This window comes from Rhinopithecus bieti, unplaced genomic scaffold (assembly GCF_001698545.2).
Source record: "Rhinopithecus bieti isolate Rb0 unplaced genomic scaffold, ASM169854v2 scaffold_31787, whole genome shotgun sequence".
NCBI lineage: Eukaryota > Metazoa > Chordata > Mammalia > Primates > Cercopithecidae > Rhinopithecus > Rhinopithecus bieti.
Window position 1 is genome coordinate 2,955,854 of NW_016814655.1, and position 23,397 is coordinate 2,979,250.

Genomic DNA, 23,397 nt, shown 5'->3' on the forward strand with positions numbered 1-23,397 from the left:
CTGAAGACATTTCTCAAAAGAAGACATTCATACAGCCAACAGACACATGAAAAAATGCTCATCATCACTGGCCATCAGAGAAATGCAAATCAAAACCACAATGAGATACCATCTCACACCAGTTAGAATGGCAATCATTAAAAAGTCAGCAAACAACAGGTGCTGGAGAGGATGTGGAGAAATAGGAACACTTTCATACTGTTGGTGGGATTGTAAACTAGTTCAACCATTGTGGAAAACTAGTATGGCGATTCCTCAAGGATCTAGAACTAGAAATACCATTTGACCTAGCTATCCCATTACTGGATATATACCCAAAGGATTATAAATCATGCTGCTATAAAGACACATGCACACGTATGTTTATTGCGGCACTATTCACAATAGCAAAGACTTGGAATCAACCTGAATGTCCATCAGTGACAGTCTGGATTAAGAAAATGTGGCACATATACACCATGGAATACTATGCAGCCATAAAAAAGGGTGAGTTTGTGTCCTTTGTAGGGACATGGATGCGGCTGGAAACCATCATTCTCAGCAAACCATTGCAAGAACAGAAAACCAAACACTGCATGTTCTCACTCATAGGTGGGAATTGAACAATGACATCACCTGGACTTGGGAAGGGGAACATCACACACCGGGGCCTATTATGGGGAGGTGGGGGGAGGGATGGCATTGGGAGTTATACCTGATGTAAATGACAAGTTGATGGGTGCTGACAAGTTGATGGGTGCAGCACACCAACATGGCACAAGTATACATATGTAACAAACCTGCACGTTGTGCACATATACCCTAGAACTTAAAGTATAATAAAAAATTTAAAAAAAAGAAATTTGGAAAAAAAAAATAAGTTTCTTCCAATTCATTCAGCAATAAATAAACTCTATCCCACTGCAAGCTCCACAGTGGAACAAACTGTTTTCTATAAAACTCTGGTTTCAAACAAGGAGTACAAAGGCAAAGTGCAGAACATTTTCCAATTTTAGAAAAATATGTATATTTCTTTATACATAAAAAACATTGAATGCAGAATCTTCTATTCTTTTTCTATCATAAGACAGAGTGGGGAAGATGAATGTCTGAGACAGGTAAATATATCAGTTACAATATCCTTTTTTGTACATTCACTTTTGTTACAGTTTAATCTTGTCAAACAAAACGAGCTTTAAGTTAATTTAATGTAGCAGTTCTATTTCCATGAAAACCTATCATTAACTTGACAAAACTCATTATTAAATTGAGAGTGCCTATTTCAATCTATGGTATCTTAGAATCTAGGAAATATGGCATTGAACCTGCCCAACACTAGATATACATTTTCAAGACAGTGACTATCTTTGAAAGCTAATATGTGCAGAAACCAAGGTCCCCAGTCTCTAATTTGTTGTAAACAGTTTCTGCAAGTGGCTCTTAAGAACTCATGAGCATTCTGCACATATATTTTCATAACAAAACTGGCATTATTTTCTTAGAAGTTTCTTTTTTAATCCTTGGTCAAAAGGATTGGAAGGGAAATCTATTGGATTGGATAGGAAAAAGAAAAATACATTAAGTTTAGTGAAGTGTATAGTAAAACATATTTGGTTAGAGGATTTAAAATGGCATAATTATTTGCTTTGTATTCTTGGAAAGGGTCCTTATGTTAGTAGACATAGAATATTCTAAATTAGTAGATTTTAAAGTGTATATCTTAGTAAGATATATGGAGACAGAGATGATCCCTGGAAGAGTAGCTGCAAAGTTCTTAGACCCACAGAAGTAAAGTGAACTACAAACCTGGTCAAGGGTAAACCAAGTAAGAACAGAGCTCTATCACCCACTTGATAAGACTGCAGATAGAAAAGTCACAGACACACAAAGTAAAAAACAGAGGTACAAAGCACCACCTTATAGAAGGCCCAGGGAGGAGTTTGGGAGGGTTGAGTGTGAGCACAACGGTTGGACTTGGTTGTGAATGCAGAGGGATTGTAGTGGGCATGCAAGTTCAAGGACTTCTTGGCACTGCCGACCTGCTAGGTTCTCTCCCACTGATGTATGATAGCCTGCATAAATGAAAGGGGTCTGTGTGCATCTCCACTACTCCCTTCCTCCATTCTACCTAGCAACACTACCTGTAAGGAGCCCTGAACAAGAGATGGTAAGGCTCATCCTCCTGGTGCCATGTTTGCTTGGTTTGGATAACTAGCAACAGTGACCACAGGCAGACGTGGTTGTACTCCCTGCCCCTCGCTACCTTCAGTGAGACTGGAGGTTGCCCAGGTAGGCTGATGAACTATTGGTCCTTTGCTTTTACTACGAGGTCAGTACCTTCAATGTTTCCTTTTCCTTTTCTATTCGCTGCTGTTCCAGGTGCAGCTTCACAAGTGCAGACTCTTTGACAGAGATTTCTTCTTTCAGCTGATCTACCTGATGAGTCATAATCTTTAACTTTCTCTTCATTTCTGTTATTTCATCCTAACAAAATGAAAGAAGAAATGTTTGAAAGTGAATTAGACATCATCATCCCTAAGGAAGTTCAATATATATTTAAGAGCTCTTAAGAGACTATCTCTCAAAATAATGGTCTCTTTATCAATTACAACTGGGCTATTCCTTTGTCTCTAGTGCCCATCGACCTCAAAGTACTTTATAGTATTAACTCTCAAAATATTCTCATGAGATACACACAAAATATGCATAATGAACATCACACACACACCTTATTCCTCCTTTTATGAAAGGAATTGGAAGCACAACAAACATATAACTAAAAGATTTTGAAGCGAAGCTCTGGAATTCAAAAGAGTATGCTGCTGCACTCTGAGTCATGGTAGCTATTGGCAGTTTTAAAAATTAGAAAGAGAACCGGGCACAGTGGCTCATGCCTGTATTCCCAGCACTTTGGGAGGCCAAGGCAGGTGGATTGCAGACCAGCCTGGCCAACATGGTGAAAACCCTGTCTCTACTAAAAATACAAAAATTAGCCAGGCATAGTGGTATGCGCCTGTAATTCCAGCTACTCGGAAGGCCAAGGCAGGAGAATCACTTGAACCCGGGAGGCGGAGGTTTCAGTGAGCTGAGATCATGTCACTTAACTCCAGCCTGGGTGACAGAGTGAGACTACGCCTCAAAAAAAAAAAAAGTAGAAAGACAAGAATAGTAATTCTACATAATAATTATAAGTAGAACCATGATCTCCACATCCTATTAAGATGTGTCATTTCCATTTCAAATAACCTGATAGTTTTGCATAAATTGATCTTCTTTTCAGGCGAATTCCATGAGATTTTTTTTTTAACTATTCTAAATTCTGCCATTAGGGTAACAGAAACTGTTTTAAATGCAGGGTGAAAATAAATCAAAATGTAAGGACATAAATATATTATTTACCTGAGCCTCAACCAGATTTTTGCTGTACAGATTCCTGTCTGATCTCACAGCTTCATACAGGTTCTGTTGCTGTTTTAATTTAATCTCTGATTCAGCTATTTTTTTCCTGTAGTCAAAAATCTGCGTTTCACGAACTTTTATGTCTTCCATGTTCATAAGGACCTGGAGGAGAAAGAAGTATATGAAAATGGTTAAATAGCCCACCTGTGCTTATCGGTTCAGGACAAATGGAGTTTTTTATCTAAGGGTGGCTGATAGAGATGCCAGTAATCAGAAATTTGACAGTGGCTATAATCACTGCAGTACGACACAGAAATTCAGCCCAACTGATTAGGGGCAAACATACATTTTATCTATACTAGAGTTCTGCTCAAGTATAAAGGCTCAACACAGTTATTTTGTGATCACAAGAAAGAAAAAAAAGAGAAGAAATTCTTTCAATTCTGAAAACCTCTCCTGACCACCCTAACCCTGAAAAAGGGGGAAAAAAATAGTCACAGGCTTAAACGGATCTTAACACAAAGCACTAAGAAAGATAAGAGATAACCTAGCTGTTTGGCCACACTGGCTGCTTATAAAGTTAACCATGAGAAAGAAAAACGGTCTTTGAACTTTGATAGCAATCATAACACTATCTTGCCAATGTCAAACTCACTCCATCAGGGGAACTGAAAAGGACTCTGTAAAAATGTTTTCTTTTGTGCACAAAATACTTCCACAAAAAAAGATGGGATGCAAGAACTACTGCCCCATTTTCAAGTATGAAAACCAATACCTGAAATTCCACCATGAGTCAATACCTCTCAACAAGCCATGCACACAGTAGCAATGACGTCATCATGACTCTCCACTGCAATGTCCACAGAAATTGACTTTTTAAAGATAAACTTCTTTAAAAAGTTCTTAAGAAGAAAAATGTTCACGAAGAAATCTGATTAAATCAAGGAAACTACAGTGTAAATAACAGCTAGAGCACATAAAGAGAAAATTCTTAAGAAAATTTCGCTGTGTTTCTTGGTGTTCCCTTAATTAATGGTTGCAATGGGAGGACACAGAGCAATGTGACAGAGCATGGAGGAAAAGGGGACACACATGAAGAAATAGGGCCATGTCTCTGGGCCCATGTCTCTGAGGAAGTGAAATTCACCATGACTCAGGTGTGGGCTACTTGTGAGCAACATGTTCCCAAATTATTGCACTTACAAGAATCCATTTTTTTCCACTTGCAGAATTACCATCCCAGAAAATACGTAAATGAGAAGCCCGGTTCTATTCTTTCCCCGTCAGAGTTAATGATGGCTATTATTTTAAATATTTATCCTTTACCTATTTAAATAAGCATCTTTCAAATTTTTTTTACAGGTGCTTAAGGAGGGATGGGATTGAATTTTAGTAAATGTATTTCAATGTATATAATTTTGTATTATTCTTTCTTATTGGGTCAATTGATTTGATAAAGCTAGTAACAGATTTTTCAATTTATTTATAATATAGTTCCATGTGCCACAATTTAAAATAAATTCATAAATGTGAAATATACATTTATTTTCCTTATTTACTTGAACTTTCTTTCTCCTTTCAACATCAGCCTCTCTTCTACACGAAACAAAAGTAGGTTAACAATCTACTATGTATTCTTCCATATTTTTCATTGGATTCTGCTGCATATTCTATTCAGGTCTATAACCTAACAATAATAGCTAATATTCATCAGTTACTTTCTGTGTACCTGACATTTTACATGTATTAGCTCCTTTAATCTCTCAAAAATCCTCTAAGATGTGTACTGTTATTGCCCCCAATTTTACAAAGAAGGAAACAGATCAAAATAAGTAATATTTACAAAGTTATTCAATGAGTAAATAGACAACTACATAGATTTGTTTGTTTTCTGTTTTGCTTTTTGGGGTTTGTTTTTATTTTTTAACCAAATGGGATCTTATAACTACTCTTATGCATTTTCCTTTTTATCATCAAATAATACCTTGTAGAAATCATCACTCTAATTCATTCTTTTTACAGGTTGCATAATATCCTATAGCGTGGGTGTGCCATCAAAATTTAATCCTTCTCCACTGATGGGCGTTAACTTTGTTTCCACGTTTTTGCCACTCTGAACCATCCCACAAGAAACATTTTTGTATGTGTATTCTCATGTACTTATGCTTTTATTTCTGTAGATGGATTCCCAGGGGTGGAATAGCTGGCTCAAAAGACACACATATTTTCAACTTTAATAGATATTGCTAGATTGCTTTCCAAAATGGCTGTAACACTTTACATTTCCATACCACCAGCAATAGCTTTCTTAATAGAAAACTATCCTTGCAGCTTCAGGATAAACGCTTTTTGGTCATATTGGATGATTCTTTTAATGTACTGTTGAATTTGGTTTCCTGGAATTTCATTTAGGATTCTGCACGTGTTTTCCCAAGTGATCTAGGCCTATATCTTTCTTTTCAGGTCTTTTTTAATCTCAAGGTTTCTGCTAGTTTCATAAAGTGAATTGAGTACATTTATGTTCACTCATTCATTCACTCCCCCATTTATTCATTCACTTAATGAACAGGTACTGAGGACCTACCTATCTATGGCAGGCACTGTAAAAGCATGTGTGATAGAAAGAAGAATAAGACACATTCCCTACCCTCAAGTTCACTTGTAGGGAGTGACTTCACCACAGAATGGATAATCAAGGAATGGATATAACCAGTAAACTGAGATATGCACCAAGTGTTATGGGAGAACCTAAGACTGAAAGGTTAATGCTTAATAGATTGAAAATACTTTGAACAGCATCATCAGCATTCAGAATATCAAGCAGCACGTTAGAGAAAGGAAAAAAATAGTTTGTTCAGTTACTTTGAGAGATGTTGGAACAAGAATAATTCTTTGCACAGGCAGAATAATGCCACAGAGAAAGGAGGTAGCCAGGGGCGTCTCTTTTTTGAGCATCCAACTAGCATGGTCCATCTTTCTGCACACAACAGTGCACAAAAGTCACAAACTTGCTTCCGGATTCTTGAAGCCGGGGTAATAAGAACCCATCAGGACACCAAGAAGATAAAAGGGATTCACAAATATTGAAACTAAGGGAAAAGACAATTGACAAGCAATGTATTTCTAAGTGTTGGGACTCGGTTTATTTTTATGGAAATCATTCAGGCCAAAGTCATGCAGAAGTTCAAATCCTGAAAATTCATAAAGTATATGGGTGTTAAGTGTAGCCAAACCTCTTGTCAGCAAGCTGCCCCTGTTAGAAGTGGTGTATCAGAGACACAGGCTGCCAGCTGTGGGGCTGGAGGTAATTAATATACACTTTGAGATACCTCAAACCAACTCATGAGATAAATCACATCCAAATATAGAAAGTTTTATCATAGCCAGTGAATTAGAGCTCCTGGCACTCCTAGGCTTCAGAGGAGTCCAGAAAATGCTTACAGGGCATGACAGAAGTACAGTCTCAGTTTATAACCTACTCCTACCTTTTCTTTTTCTGTTAAAACAACCTGCCAATAGAAATAAGAGTGAGATAGAAATCAATAACGCGTACAGGAAAACTGCAGCATAGCCAAAACATCATATAGACCAAGGTGGGATTAGAAAGTAGGTCATTGCATTTGGAACCCCTTAACGTACATTTGATGAAATATCAGTACGATAAACTTCTCAAATAAGTTTTTCTGACTTGATGTCAATGGTCTGAATGCTGACAATGCTTTTACCTTCATAATGAAACTGAAAACTCACTCTGCAAAATAGAAAACAACTACGTGCCCCGGCCAGTGAAATGTTGAGTCTTCCCTATTTTTCTTGCTTTGTTATTTTACCCTCTATCTCGAATTTAGAGAGGCATATCTATGGCTTTGATTCATTTTTATAACATATTATATTATGAATGTGGGATATAATAATATCTATCTCACAGGGCTATTATGAGGATTTAAGTGACAGAATATACACCTGTGCCATCATATAAGTACTTAGCATATAATAATTTAATCATTTAATAAATGTTAACAGGTTATTATGATAGTTTACATTATGTCATGTTACATAATACTAGTACTTTAAAAAGTTAATTTGATTTTCCTCCGAATCAAATCCTGTTCTGCACAAAAAGTGATGATACGAAGTATGCTTGTTTTATTATGACACAAAAAGCTTATAATTTATGTTCCTTTGATTCCTCTCTCCAGGGTTCTACTCAATTACAAAGGCTCTGTATAAAATTCAAATTAACATCAAAGAAATAGTAGCTTTATTTCATTATGAAGATACCTATCTAGTGGACAATATTTCCTTAATCAATTTTTGGTTTCTTTGCTTGCATTAAGTCCTTGAAAGCACATTATTATTCATTTCCTGGAACCTCTGTCCTGAAGAGCTTTGCTTGACACTGTTATAGGCAAATGAGCAAAGAGCTAGGAAATTTGTTGTTAGGGATTTGTTGCAAAAGAATGTTTTTTGGCATATCAAATGTCTGGGAGGTGACTGCCAGAAGTTTAATATTTGAAATGAAAAAGGTGGGAGATCCTAAAATGAGGTAAGTGCATCATGGGAAAAAAGTTCAGCAGATTTAATAATTTACTAGGAATGGTTTTACCTAGAACATGCAAAAGTTCAGAAAGCAGGAAATATGGTAGACCACAACTTACCATGCCTGCCGTTTCTCATGCCTCTCAATTCATCTGAATAGTGAAATTTAGAGTGCAGCAAAGGAAAATCATGAGGATAAAAAGTGCTACAATCCTAGGGTAGGTTATCTTATGGTTTAACAAATGTTCACTCTCTCCCCTTGTCCCACAACCTAAAGAGAGAAGTGCATTTCCCTTGCTGCTGATGTTAGCCTTGGCCATGTGACTCGCTACAGCCAATGGGAGGTCAGAATATTAGACAAGTAGAGAGACACGAAATGTGCTTGTATGTGTGACTTTGTCTCGTTCTCCTTCCTTTCCCCATGAGAAGAACATGTACATGGAGGATAAGAAACATGTGGTCCAGAACTGAGCCCAACCTACATCCCAGAACCAAGTCCAGGCAAGCCCAGGTTAGGTCACCTGAACCTCTATCAACTGCAGGTGTGTGAATAAGAAATAAGTGCTTGTTTTTGTATCCTACTGAGGTGTTGTGGCTATTTATCATGCACTATTATTATTGCAAGTGTTGACAGAGACAAACACATAGGAAAAGGTTTGGGATTCTGAGTCATCCAGTTCAGGCACAAAAGGGGATCTTCTTTCTCACTGGCAAATGCCAAGTTAAATGAATACAATATAATGTAGGAGTTCAGCATCTTCGAGTTCACTTTTCTTTCTCTAAGCAAGAAAGAACAAGAAGGCAAATGTTGTTGGCAAATGTTGATTCTGTTTTGCAGCTCAGAAGGAAGAAGAGATCAGTCCTGGAAGTCACTCACGGCTAAAAATGCCAATGATAATTCAGATAAAATCGTCCATCGTGGTAACATGTTTCATATGAATTTAAAGGAAGGGCAGACTCATAGTCATAAGTAAATATATTATTAGAAAATAACTTGATACAGATACTTAAAAGTTAGCCTCTGACTGGTTAACTCAGATGTCCAATTAAGCTTTCCATTCATTCTTAGTTCAAAAAATATTTGAGTATTTACTTAGTAAATAAGTAATATGAAGAACTCAAAATTGAATAAGACTTGCCCCCAAGCAGCCAATGTTTAGAATGAGGCAGACATATGCAAAATACAGTTATGTGCACACAGGCCAGAGGGGAACCAAGTACAGAGGAATTAGACACCACTTTTAATAAACCTTCTTGGGAAAGGTGGAATTTTATTTGGTCCCTGAAGGAAAGGCAAGGTTACTAATATTATTTCTTTTCAAATCAAGATACTAAAGTAATACATATCCATTTTACTTTTCTTATTTTATTTATTTATTTATTTTTAAGATGGCGTTTCACTCTTGTCACCCAGGCTGGAGTGCAATGGCACAATCTCAGCTTACTGCAACCTCACTTCCTAGGTTCAAGCGATTCTCCTTCCTCAGCCTTCCAAGTAGCAGGGATTACAGGTGTCCACCACTACACCCAGCTAATTTTTGTATTTGAAATAGAAATGGGGTTTCACCATGTTGGCCAGGCTGGACTTGAACTCCTGACCTCAAGTGATCCACCCACCTTGATCTCCCAAAGTGCTGGGATTACAGGCATGAGCCACCATGCCCAGCCTATCCATTTTAGAATAGCTTAAAAAATACAAAAAAAAAAAAAAAAAAAGGCAAAAAAGGAGCAAATTAAAACAATTTGTATTCTTATCACCCAAAGATAACCACTATTAATATGTTAATATGGTTCCTTCCACTCATTTTCCTATTAAAACAAAAAAGGGTAACTAGGCATCTATCTGTTTTTTCCTCTTGCCTAAATTCTCACAGAGAACTTTTCATTATTGTAGATGAAAAACACACACACACAAAAGGACTTTCCTCTTGGGCAAGTCTATGGAGAGTCTCCTGTCACTGATTTTGCCTGGAACATGGTCAGCCTGTGCAATTCTTTCTTCATCTCCAGAAAGTATTTTCCCACTACATCCTTGACTAGGGGCTCATTTCCATAATCAGAAACCAACTCTCTGTAGGCTGGTTTCTATTCTCTGTCCTCTTCTGTATTATCTTCTCTATGATCATTTTTGTAGAGACCGGTTCTCCCATGTTGCCCAGCCTGGCCTCAAAGGATCCTCCTGCCTCAGCCTCCCAAAGGGCTAAGATTACAGGCATAAGCCACCACACCTGGCCTGATTCCGTTTTCCACAACATCAATTTTGTTCTTTACTAACTTTGGTGTGGATTTTAAATCTGCCAATTTTTTTTTTTTTAGTTTTTATACAATTGATCCTTATTTTGTCCAACTCTTTCTTTTTATTTCATCTTTGGTTTTCCCTAGAGGTAACGCCATGTTGGATTTATAACTCAGGTGATAGTCCTGTATCCTACTGGGGTCACCTTGTCCTTCACAACAACAACAAGTCTAGACTTTCCATTCTGTGTGCTGGGAAGCCCTCAAACCCTCTAATATCTCCAAGAATTCTTGGAGGAATTGCATTTCTTCTACTTGCTGTAGCTCCGGTTTGCTGTTGCCATAGCTTTCTAGATTCTCGGGCACATCTTGTCTCTTGCACATACTGTCCTTTTTCTGGGATGTGTCACTTCACATCCTCACCACCCCACGCCTGTGCCCCCAAAGTGCAATCACAACTGTAGGATTGATGTAGTAGATTTGTCACCAGAGGTTTGAGGAACTTAAAATCAAATATTGGACATCACTGTTTTCTGCAATTCCTCCATCATTCCTGTCTCTGGGAACTCCTCACTTCCAGCAGCGCCCAGCCTACTGCCTTGATGCTGACGTTGTGTGTCCTCCTCTCCCATTCTTCCCCATCTTCTCCCCATTTCCTGTTCACCACCCACTCCTCCTTTCCCACTTCCTGTTACTTTTCTCAGATGACCATGTTTCGCTCTGGTTCATGGAGCCTCACCTTTCAAACCAAGGCAAATATCAAGGTATTTTGCTAAATAAAGACTGTTCCTCCCACAAGTGGAAACTTGGCACCAGGTTTTACATATTTACACTCTTTGAAGGAAGCCAAACCTTTTCTCTGCATTTTTTTCTATTAGGTTAAGAACTTTATGAAATTGCTGATAGTCAATTGTTTCTTATTTACCAAAAAAAGACTATTTCAAAGGGTTTAACCTAAAGATCTTGCCACAGAAGAATTTTCAGAGCCAGACCTTTAGCCTGGGTATCCTAGAAGCCATTCTCTTTCTCTCGTTCTCAGGCATGTTTTCCCAAGTCTCCATTAGGCTGCTTTTTTCTTTATTCATTCTTGAGCAAGACAGGATTTACCGTAACCTAAGAACAATGCCACTAAGGTGAAGGGGTTTACCTTTCCCCAACTCTTAGTACCCTAGGGTGGTGGCAGATCCACTTTCAAATCTACAGCTGGAAACACAGTGACATGCCAAGTCCCAGTCCACCTCCCAATTTCTAATATTCTTTAGTGATATTGGAGGGGCCAAATTACGTATGTCTCCAATCCTTTTTGTATGCACACCGAAAAAACTGGAGACAAACTCTACAAATAATTTTACGTTATCTTTCTCAGATTCATATTAGAAACATGTTCCCATCTTTAAAAATAATTTGCAAACACATGATTTTAACAGCTACGTAATACTATGTCAAATAAATGTAGCATGATTTATTTAACCTTTTTGGGGGCTAATTCTTAGTTCTCATTATTATAAATTATGTTTTGAAAAAATATTCTTTCATATAAATCTCTCCATTTCTTATTTTCATTAGATTCAGTTTTCTTAAAAGGAAAATTCTGGATAAAAGATAGATAAACTTGGAAGATAAACTTGGAACAATGTATACTCACTTTAGAAGTAGATGAAAATGTCAGTTTCATGACATCTTCCCCAGCCTTTGATATTATTTCTCAATACCCTACAAACAGAATGCACATAAGAGAGCTTTTTGTTTGTGAGAATGAGGGTGTGTGGGTGTGTTGGACAGTAAAGAAAGAAAGAAATATGAGAAGGGGACAAAGAGACATATATATTCTTAAGAAGTACAGAGATGCACAAGTTGCGTAGCAACTGATATATGCTGTCAGGGGTTAAGCAAGACACAGAAAAATTGTAGGTGATAAGTAATATTTTAAGAACTTGTGTTCAAATTATTTAGGTAAGACATTATGTGCAGTTACATATCAGAACTTGTGAAAAACAGTTAACAACAAAACTTGATATCCGAATCTCTCTTTTACGAAGAAGCCAAGAAAAATATACAATCCTATATTAAAATCAGTGGTAGCATTCTTTTTACCACTTATCATCTATCCATTTGTTTAACAAATACTTTTTTGGTGTCTCTCATGTGCCAGGATGCTAGAAATAAAGAAATGAATGAAATAAAGTCCTTGTCCCCAAAAGCTCACTATAAAGTGGATAAAACAAATATGCAAATAAATAATTACACTATAGATTGATAGTCGTCTTTCCAGAGACATTAACAAATCCATAAAGTACAAAGTGACAAGCTCTGCCCATAAGGAATCAGAGGAAGCTTGACCTGAGCATTTGAGTTAGGTCTTGAAGGGTGAATAGGAATGTGCCATGCAGAGAAAGGACAGAACTTTCCACAGAGAACAAAGAGCTTAGACTCTATTCCATTAATGCAGAGTATCCAGTATCCCAACTGCTGTGCCTTGCATGGGTTTCAGATGTGTGCTAAAACACTGATTTTACTCTACCCACAGGATGGCCAGGTGGGACCTGGGCAGCTGGCATCCCTGGATTGGTTCCTTCAGCCCCAAATAGCCTCATCTCCTTATTCCCATGTGCCACTGACATGTGTATTAATCCATTTTCAAACTGCTACAAAGAACTTCCCTGTGACTGGGTAAACATAAAGAAAAGAGGTTTAATTGACTCTCAGTTCCGCTGGCTGGGGAAGCCTCAGGAAACTTACAATCATGGTGGAAGGGGAAGCAGGCATCTTCTTCACAAGTCACCAGGAAAAGGAAGAATGAAGGAGGAACTTCTAAACACTTATAAAACCAACAGTTCACATGAGAACTCACTCACCATCATGAGCACAGCTTGGGGAAAACTCCTCCATGATCCAATTACCTCCCTCCCTCGACACATGGGGATTACAATTCAAGATGAGATTTGGGTGGAGACACAGAGCTAAACTGTATCAACATGTAATTTTTTACATATGCTGTGATGTGAAAATGTTAGGAAGCCCTGCCCCAGGGAGAGGTGACAGAGGTTTATATCCAGAGTAATAATAAAATCACACTGGAATTTTTAAGAGTTAGCTCTGATGGCAGTGTGATGGCACCTGGGAATGGAGAGAAATTGCTTATCAGGAAGAAGAAACTGGAGGCTGCAACAGATGACATTATATGTTCAAATACATTTGCTACCTCACCCTGCAGGGCCCCTCCCTAAGGAGGACCACACTCCGGCCCAGGATGCCTGGCCCAGGATCCCCGTGACTTGGTTGGCCAGTGGAATATGAGTGGGTAGGATCTGTGCCCTTCCCTTGTCAGCAGAGGCTCAGAAGCACCCTGAGGGTCCACTGTTTCCACCCCTTCCCTTTGTCCAGAGGCCAGGGCATCCTGACAGAGTCAGCCTGGAAATAAGAGGACAAAAAACAGGGATGCAGCTGACCTGCAAAGGCCAGTTATGTGAGCAAAACATAGATCTTTATTGCTGTGAACCACTAAGGTTTGAAGGTTATTTGTGCAGTAAACTGGTGAATACAGAAGCTAACGTGTGAGTCCAAGCTCGAGAATACCAGGGCCTAAACTGACAAGTCCTCAGAGTCAGTAAATCAATCAGTGGAACTTCTTACATGGTTAAGTCAGAAAAGAAATATGTTCTGCTCCAATGACTCCCAATTAGGGGTGTGAGAATCCATTGGGGATCACTGTCCTGCAGAGCTAGACAAAGCCAAGGCACTGTGCTTCTCCAGCAGCCCTTCCCAAATCGTCTGCATGGCAGATTTAGTCTAAGTGGAAAGAAGCTGATTTCCTATTAGTAAAGCTTGTTTCCCACTTTCTTTATTTCTGTAATACAAATATTGGCTATCCCTTTGTCACCTTCTTTGACATTTCACTCCAAAAAAACAAAAAATTTAAGCATGCAAGAGCATTAGTAAGCACTGCAGAATGTAACCTGAATTTCATTGAGGAGATGGAAGAGAGGGCTTACCTTGCATAACAGATCACATCTTGCTAGGGGGGGAAAAGGTGATTAAACGAGCCTTTTCTCCCAAACTTTCTAATCAGCCTCATAACTAAAACTTTTCTCCATTTCCCAGCCTCCCACTCCATAGACCACTGCTCTATGCCATCTATGAATGCATTAAAGAGAGTACTATTGTAACTACTCATGCTTCATGCAGGCGATGCACTAAGACAGCTGGCTAAAATGAAATCCAAATCTCCGAAGCCATTCTTGGAGACATATATCCTTGAGCCTTCTCTCTCCTAAGCAGTTTATAAGAAGCAGAGATCTAGAACTCAGCTCCCCAATGTGTGGATTTCCTCCAGTGGTTTTTTTTGTTTGTTCGCTTGTTTTGAGACAGGGTCTCACTCTGTCACCCAGGCTGGAGTGCAGTGCTACAACCACAGCTCACTGTAGCCTCCACCTCCCAGGCTCAAGTGTTCCTCCCACCTCAGCCCTCCAAGTAGTTGGGACCATAGGAGCACACTGCCATACCCGACTAATTTTTGTATTTTTTGTAGAGACAGGGTTTCACCATGCTGTCCAGGCTAGTCTCAAACTCCTGGCCTCAAGCTATCCATCCCCTTGGCCTCCCAGAGTGCTGGGATTACCGATGTGAGCCATCGCACCCAGCTCACAATAGTTTTTTTTTTTTCCTTTTTATTTTATTTTATTATATTTTGGTAGAAACAGGGTCTTGACATGTTGCCTAGACTACTTGTGACCTCCCGGCCTCAAGCAATCATCCTGCCTCAGCTTCCAAAGTGCTGGGATTGCAGGAGTTCACAATCGTTTGAGAACAAAAAAATGCTCTTTGAAATTGTGACACACCTAGTAGATGCAGTAGTCACTCACATCTTAACTTGTGGTCATTTAATTAGATGCTTTTCTCCTAACGTCAAGTTGGAGTCCTTTCTCTGAGGAGACAAAATCAGTGCCAGATGGTGGGTGGGTGTGGAGACTGAAGAGTTGAGAGATGATGATGCTGGCAGCCCTGGTACCAGCCCAGGGATGCTGCACAGCAGGGCAACAGAGAAGAGGGAGAACCCAGAAGTTGGAAGAGGGCCCTGGAAAGTAGAAATGAGAGAGCAACACGCATAAACATTGTCCTTTTCACAATGTGGCCCAGGATCAGCTCAGAAACAGCTTATATTTCGTCCACATCATTCTTACCAAATCTTCACACAAATTAAAAGCAGAAATCTGAATAAATTCTCTTTGCAACAGTTTGTGACCATCAGAAATGCGGAGGAAGGAATGTGCCTCTGCTCCACCCACAACATCACTGAGCGGCTTACCTTTTGCGTAAGGTCACTGGCTTGGTTGATGTACCGGTCACGCTCCTTTTCCAGATGAAAGATGATCTTTCTCTGCTTCTGAGCCTCATCCTTGTAGTTCTGGATTTCTTCCTCCAGGTTCCTCTTGGCTTGTTCATGGAGCTTTACCAAGTCAGTCTGCTTCTGGGTCGCATTGACTGCCTTAAGCATGTTCTAAAAATAAGGGCACAAAGCAGTCACATTACTCATAATGTTTGAGGATTTGGGGTTAAGTTTACCCTCTGCCTCATATCTAACATAATTAGATAGCTTGTCTTTTGGATGAATAAAAATGATCATGTTCCCTACAGCCTATTAAGAGCTTATTATGCTAATTTTGCACAAGGCACTTTAAACACACATATAAATACACTAAGCAACCACAACGTCCCTAAGAAATGGGCCCCATATTGCCCCATTTTAGAGGTAGGAAACTGAGACTGAAGAGTTAAGCTACTTGCCTACAAGTTCATACAATGGGGAAGTGGCAGAGCAAAGATTTAAATCCATGGCTGGCTAACCCCAGAGTCCATGCCTTTAACCTCCAATCTAGCTCTTGCCTTTCTCTTGTGAGGTTAGAACTGAACCTAATCATATAACTTGAGCTTTGATTACAAAGGAAGATAAAAAGCAGCTTAATAAAAATGCAGATACCTAGAATTAACATGTGAGCCAACAATTTCACTCCTGAATATATACTCAAAACAAATGAAAGCAAAAACTTGTACATGAGTATTCATAGCAAAATAATTCTCAAGAGCCAAAAGATAGACACAACCCAAATGTTCATCAACTGATAAACAGATAAGCAAAATATAGCATATCCACACAGTGGAATAGCATTCAGCCATAAAAAGGAATGAAGTACAGATGCATACTACGACAGTGGATGAACTTTGAAAACACTGTTCTGAATGAAACATGCCAGACACTAAAGTTCACATAGTGTATGATCCCGTTTGTATAAATATCCAGGACAGTCAAATCTATAAAAACTGAAAGCAGATTCGTAGTTGCCAGGGGTGGGAGGAGGGGGGATAGACACTGGCTGCTGAACAGGTGCAGGGTTTCTTCTGCGGGGAAGAGATTGTGGAACTAGATTGTGATGACAGTTGCCCAACACTGTGAATGTACTAAATGTCACTAATGGTAAATTTTGTGTTGTGTGTATTTAACCACAACAAAAACAATTAACCCAGTTTTTTAAAAAATGCAGATGTTCATGTTCCAACTCCAGAGTTTCTGATTCAGTTGGTCTGGGATAGGACCGAGGCACCTACATTTTTCTTTTTTTAAATTGCACTGGAGATTTCTGATGCTGAAAAGGAAATATCTTGGGTTGGCTGTCCAAGTTTCCCTGAAACACAGAATGAGTAGTAGTGCAATCTGGCAGCCACGCTCATGCAAAAGGGTTCACCTCTTTAACCGCAACTGAATGGATCAAATGACCCTTCCCCAGGACTTCTGAAATAGGGCCTTTAGATTTGTGCAACTCAGTAGAAGATGTAACCTTGAGAGCTATTGGTGACAGTCATTTTTTGTCATATGGACTGGAAAACAGAGAGAGACAGTGACAGTCTTCATTGAAAGAAGAATGGAGCAAAAACTCAGCAGGAAGTCAACTGGCAGAGAGAGATGCTTTCATCCCAAGAATGCCAGGCCAGTTTCCAATGGGTTCCTGAGGCCCAGCTGTATCCTTGAGTTCCATGAGGCACTTTAGAGTTCTTTCTCAAATCTAACCAACACAGAACAACAGATAGGTCTGAAAACTGCTGGACAATAATCAGGTAAAATGCCTATTAAATGTTGATTGGGTGACAATGTAGAAAACAGAAAAGGTCAACTTTTTTTTCAGGCATTAGGTTAAACATTTGTTCTATAAAAGATAAAGCCACTTCCACATGACACTAAAAGAATCAAAATATATTCATGTTGCTACCTGTCAAAACCATGTCAACTCATTCTTTGGATGAAGGTGGCATTCCAACTGAGTCAATGGGGAAAGAATGTATTATCAATTAAAGTTCATTGCATATCTGCAGAGTCAGGTGCTGTGCTAGGCACTAAGAATACAAAGGCCAGGAAATAAAAAATACAAAAGTATACCCTGCCCTAAAGGAAGAATGAACATTAATCAAATCAACAAATAAATGTAAAATTACTATTGTGCTACATGTCTTATCATGGCAGAAAACCTATTGGTTGTTTATTAGTAGATATAAAATACAAATGGATTAAATGTGTGTTGAATATAAATTTAAAAATCTAAATCCAACATTATTGTTTATATGTACAAATGTATAAAATAAAAAACAGTTTCCAAGATTGTCCAAGAAAAAAACCACTTCAGTGATTTTCTTTAAAAGCGATTAGCATGTGAAGATCTATCACTTCCTGAGATTCCCTGAATAGTCTATTTTAGGCTAAAGTATAGTGTATTTTGTTAACATTTGTTCGATTCTGGGAAACCCAAAGAAATAATGAAAGTCAGAATGAACAAATACAGACCGTTTCTGCTTTGATGAGATGAAACTGTCTTGGCCGAAAGCCACACGACTATTATAGAAGCAACCTGCCACCATCCCCACAACCCTCCAACCATCCACACCTGGCCTGTGGCTGCTTCCTCCCTGGAAGAAATCCTTGAGCAGGAAAATTTACCCTAAATCCCTGTAGTTAAACTCCTAAAAGTGACTGTCAATGGAAAAAATCTTCAGGAAGTGGGATAGGAAAAAGGAGGGGTCCTACATTTAATGGAGAATCTTCAGATCTCTGCCTTCAAGCTCCCATAACCCCTCCCTTAGCTTTGGACCACACTGAGCTGGAAGGTCTGACAAAATAAGGACAGAAGACAAAAACCAATACCTACAACAACCCTGAAAAGATGGAGAAAAGCTTAGACCTGCCATTCCTACACCTAACACCTCAGAGTTAAAATTCAGTTAGCACTCGCTTATAATTTTTGGATTAGCAAACATTGTCGATTATAGATATTAAATTCACAAATGTTGATTAACTGCTTAGGATGCCAGATAGCACACCAGCAGTGAAAACAAGAATCCACAAAACACTCTGAAATCTCCTCCTGGCTTATATGCTAATTCCCCAAAGTCTTTTTGTGTTCTCAGGTGATAATGCAATTGCAATTCATGGCCAGTGAATGGTAGACTGTAGGCAGCGGCTTAGAGGAAAATTAAGCACTATTATTTATTCTAATCCACTTCTGTTTGCCTTGGAGTTTTCTTTTCCCATCCAACTGGTTATAGCCAGATATTACAGTGCTGAAGAAAGACATTTATTTACCAGTGTGACTGTAACACACTCACCTTATTTAGTATGTCCCTTTCTCTCAGAAGCTCGTCCATTGCCTTTCTATCAAGTTCTGCTTGTTTCTTTGAAGCCTCCACCTCTAAACCCCCAGGGAGAAAAAATAATAATAAATGTAGAGTCGATCTAAGAGAATCTACAAAAGCTGAAGTGAAACAAAAATCGCTTTACATGTTCGTCTCTAGCTATAAAACTACTATTAACCGAGTGTATGTGACCTTTGGTATAACCAAGTGAGGCAGGTCTCCCTCTCTCACTAAAGAGATGGAAACTGAGGCTTGCAGAGATTAATCCATTTGCCAAAAGTCTGAAGCCAACAGGTGACAGGGCTAAGATTTCTCTAAGGCCAAAATGTCCTTGCTCTTTTTTTTTTTTTTTTCTTTTTTGAGATGGAGCTTTGCTCTTTCGCCCAGGCTGGAGGGCAATGGCGCAATCTCAGCTCTGCAACCTCCACCTCCCAGGTTCAAGGGATTTTCCCGCCTCAGCCTCCGGAGTAGCTGGGACTATAGGTGCAGCACCACCATGCCCGGCTAATTATTTTTGTATTTTTAGTAGAGACAGGTGAGGACAAGCTCTGATTTTTTTTTATCTTGCCCAAATTCCTATCTAAGAGGTCAGGGGAGTCATGCCCTAAAATCATAAATTCTCATCTGATGGGTTTTATTTAACCCTGTATATCGCGACTTACTTTCCAATCTGACTGTGGCATAACAAGGAAGAAAACTGAAATATAACCCCAAAATATATTTCCTTGCAGTACCTTGAAACTGCCCTGCAAAGTCTCTTGTGGGAAAAATCCACATTCTATAGAGAATCCCCTTTTCCTTTGTTTTCCTTCCTTCCTTTCCAGATCCAGGAGACAATCAACAAAGAGCCAAGCACACTTTTAGGTCCAATAAGAAACATTTTACAACCTGCTCTCTCTGAAGTCTGCTGTCTGAGAGCTTCCTCTGCACAAAAAAACTTGGTCTCCACAGTCCTTTATCTTAGCCTGAGCATTTCCTGTCTATTGATCCCAGGTCTTCAGATAAATTCAACCAATTGTCAATCAGAAAATGTTTAAATTTACCTATAGCCTGGAAGCCCCCCACTCACTCCCCCACCCCCGTTTGAGTTGTCCCGCCTTTCTGAACCAAACCAATGTATTTCTTAAATGTATTTGATTGATGTCTCATGCCTTTCTAAAATATATAAAACCAAGCTGTACCCCAACCACTTTGGGCACATGTTCTCAAGACCTCCTGAGGTCTGTGTCATGGGCCATGGTCAGTCACATGTGGCTCAGAATAAATCTGTTAAAATATTTTACAGAGTTTGATTCTTTCGTCAACACTGGGTTTCACCATGTTGGTCAGGCTGGTCTCAAACTCCTAATCTCAGGTGATCTGCCTGTCTCAACCTCCCAAAGTGCTGGGATTATAGGCAGGCATGAGCTACTGCACCCGGCCCCTTGCTCTTTTTAATGTTTTTTATTATACAAGTAAATAGAAATACAGAACGAAATTAGAAATTCAGATAAACGGAAGTGAAAAAATTTAAATCAACCAGAATCTACTTAGTATTTTAATATGTCTCTTTCCCAGCTTATTCTTATGTAAATATACATGTGTACATAAATATATTTATATCTATAATTTATATAATATATATATATTGTATAAGTACACATACACCCAAAAGGAAGTACAAGTATATTATAGTACACTCCATATTCTGTATAAGAGATTACAGAATATAGAAAATTTTCCTTTTATTTCATTTAATCTCTCAATCTTGGTTTTGTGGTTTCAACATTTGGTGTTGAGCTTTTCCCCCAAAACAGAAGCTTACTGTACACACGGTATACTATTTTGTAGCTTGCTTTTATAATTAACAAGCATAGAATAAATGCCTTTCCATACTATAAATGTGCATCAGCATCCGAATTTTAATAACTCCATGGTTTTCACTGTGTGAAAATACATAATTTATCTTTTCTTTCTTTCTTTTTTTTTTTTTGCAGTTATAAGCAACAATCCTGTGAAAGTTCTTATTCATATTTTCCTGTAGAAGAAGTCCTAGATCAAAGGGGATTTTAAAAGACATTTCTCTGCTACTGCCAAATTTCTCTCTAGAAAATTAATAGCAATTTAAATCCACACCCAAACCACCCCTGGATATCATCATTCTCTTTGATCTTTGACAGTCTGATAGATGTTTAAAAACCAATATGTCAGTATTTAATTTGCATTTCTTTGCTTAGTGGTGAAGTTTACTACTTCTTCATGTTTAATGACCATTTATTTGTATTTCTGTTTTTCAAATTGCCCAATTTGCCCTTTACGAATTTCTTTCATAATATGTTTATCCTTTCTGGATTTTTTTCTTTTCTGAGACAGGGTCTCGCTCTGTCACCCAGGCCGGAGTGCACACTGGAGTGTGCAACTACAGCTCACTGCAACCTCTGCCTCTCAGCCCCGTGAGTAGTTGGGAATACAGGCGTGTGCCACCATGCCCAACTAACTTTTATCTTTCTTTTTTTTTTTTTTGCTGGTAGAGATGGAGTTTTGCCATATTGCCCAGGCTGGTCTCAGACTCCTGGGCTCAAGCAATCCACCCACCAAAGTCTTGTAAAGTGCTGGGATTACAGGCATGAGCCACCACTCCCGATCTTTTTTGTGGACTTTTAAAAGAAGCCCTTCACATATAATAAAGAGCTTTGACAATCTTTTAGTCAATTTGCCTTCATTTATAGAGAATACAGAATATACAAAATTTTGACTTATTTCATTTAATCTCTCAATCTTGGCTTTATGGTTTCTACATTTGGTATTGACTTTTTCCCCCAAAACAGAAGCTTATTGTCATGCCATTATTTTCTTAAAACTCCATACTACACACTGGTGTGAAACAACAACTTACCTTAGATGATAATCCTGGGTGTTTTCTGGCCTTTCCAATCTTTTTCATTGATCTGTTTATCTGGACATCATCGCTACATAATTTGATTATTGAAGCTTTATAATACATTTATACATCTGGGAAGGCAAATCTTCCCTTATTTCCCAGATTTCATTTCTATTTTGTATTCTATTTCATTTCTATTCTGTTCTATTTCATTTCTATTCTATTCTATTTCATTTCTATTTTCATTTCTGTTTATTCTTCTGGAGGCACTCTAGAATCAATTTTTTAGTCCCGTACAACATAACTCACTGAATTTTAAAGAGACTCACTCTCTCATCCAGGCTGGAGTGCAGTATGTGTGATCATAGCTCACCGCAACATTGACCTCCTGGACTCAAGTGATCCTCCTGCCTCAGCCTCCCAAGTAGCTAGAACTATAGGCATGTGCCACTACAGGTGCACAGGAGCATGCTACCACACCTGGCATTTTTTTTTTTTTTTTTGAAGAGATAGTATCTCAATATGTTGCCTAGACTGGCCTTGAACCCCTAGCCTTAAGCGATCCTTCTATCTCAGCCTCCCAAAGTGCTGGGATTATAGGTGTAAGCCACCATGCCAGGCCCCAACTCACTGAAATTTTTTTGGAAAAATTAAATGTATAAATTAACTTGGACAGATTTATATTTTTATCCTATTGAGTTTTCTCATCCAGGAACTTGATATATCTCTCCATCTTTCAAGTCTTCCTTTACACCCCTCAATGGAATTTTGTGGTTTTTTAAATATATAGATCTTGCAGATATCTTGGTAACTTTATTCACAGATATTTTATTACTTTAGTTGCTATTGTGAAGAGAATTTTTTCCATCATATACTCTGATTTTTTTTGGTATGAAAAAAAGCTATTGATATCTACATATTTATTCTATAACCTCCCACTCTACTGAACTCTATTAACCTCTCTTATTAGTTCTGGTAGTTTTTCCGTTTATTTCTTGGTTTCTGTGGTAGAAAATCCTAATATGTAGGAGGGAGCCCCATGCTCCTAATCGTTATGCCCAGTGCCACTTTTTGATTGAACACACCAAAAGAACATGATCCCTAAGAAGAAATAACAATGTTGATGACACCTATAAAGTAGTCAAAAGAGAGAGAATGATAACTTTGTATACATGATTTAAAGATGAAGAGTTGGGCTTAACGCCAAATGGGTAAAACTTTTTTTTCGAAAGCTTAGAACTATTGCAAGCAAATAGAGGTTTAAATATGAAAGTGTTTTAATAGCCAGTTACAAAAAAATGCTCTTATAGCTCCGTTTTTCTTCATATCTGTCACAGAAAGTATTAGATTGAAAACTCACACTAGACTGTAGGTATCCTGAGGGCAGAGTCCTCCATGCACCCAGCACCTAGAATAATGCCTACCCACAATTTGGGTTTGATTTATTGAATGAATGAACAGAGAAACTGTTGAGATAAGCTGCAACTGCATCTCAATAAAACATTATTTCTTGATGCCTTAGAAGGAAAAATATCCACAAAGACCTAAGTGACAATTTTTTTTTTTTTTTTTTTTTTGAAACAGGGTCTCACTCTGTCACCCAGGCTAGAGTGCAGTGGCACAATCTCGGCTCACTGCAACCTCCACCTCCCAGGTTCAAGCAATTCTCCTGCCTCAGCCTCCCGAGTAGCTGGGATTACAGGCACCCA

At 38.5% G+C, this 23,397-nt stretch overlaps 1 protein-coding gene across 2 annotated transcripts in view; it reads right to left on the reverse strand.

Annotated features, from left to right (window-relative positions):
- CFAP58 (cilia and flagella associated protein 58) overlaps positions 1–23,397 on the reverse strand; it is a 108,862-nt gene that overhangs the window by 65,193 nt on the left and 20,272 nt on the right. For both annotated transcript variants that reach the window (XM_017851646.1, XM_017851647.1), the window contains 4 exons: positions 18,802–18,884; positions 15,458–15,649; positions 3,379–3,540; positions 2,317–2,463 (listed from right to left, as the gene is read on the reverse strand). In XM_017851646.1, the coding sequence (XP_017707135.1) occupies positions 2,317–2,463; positions 3,379–3,540; positions 15,458–15,649; positions 18,802–18,884 (584 nt within the window). The remainder of the gene's footprint in view (positions 1–2,316; positions 2,464–3,378; positions 3,541–15,457; positions 15,650–18,801; positions 18,885–23,397) is intronic.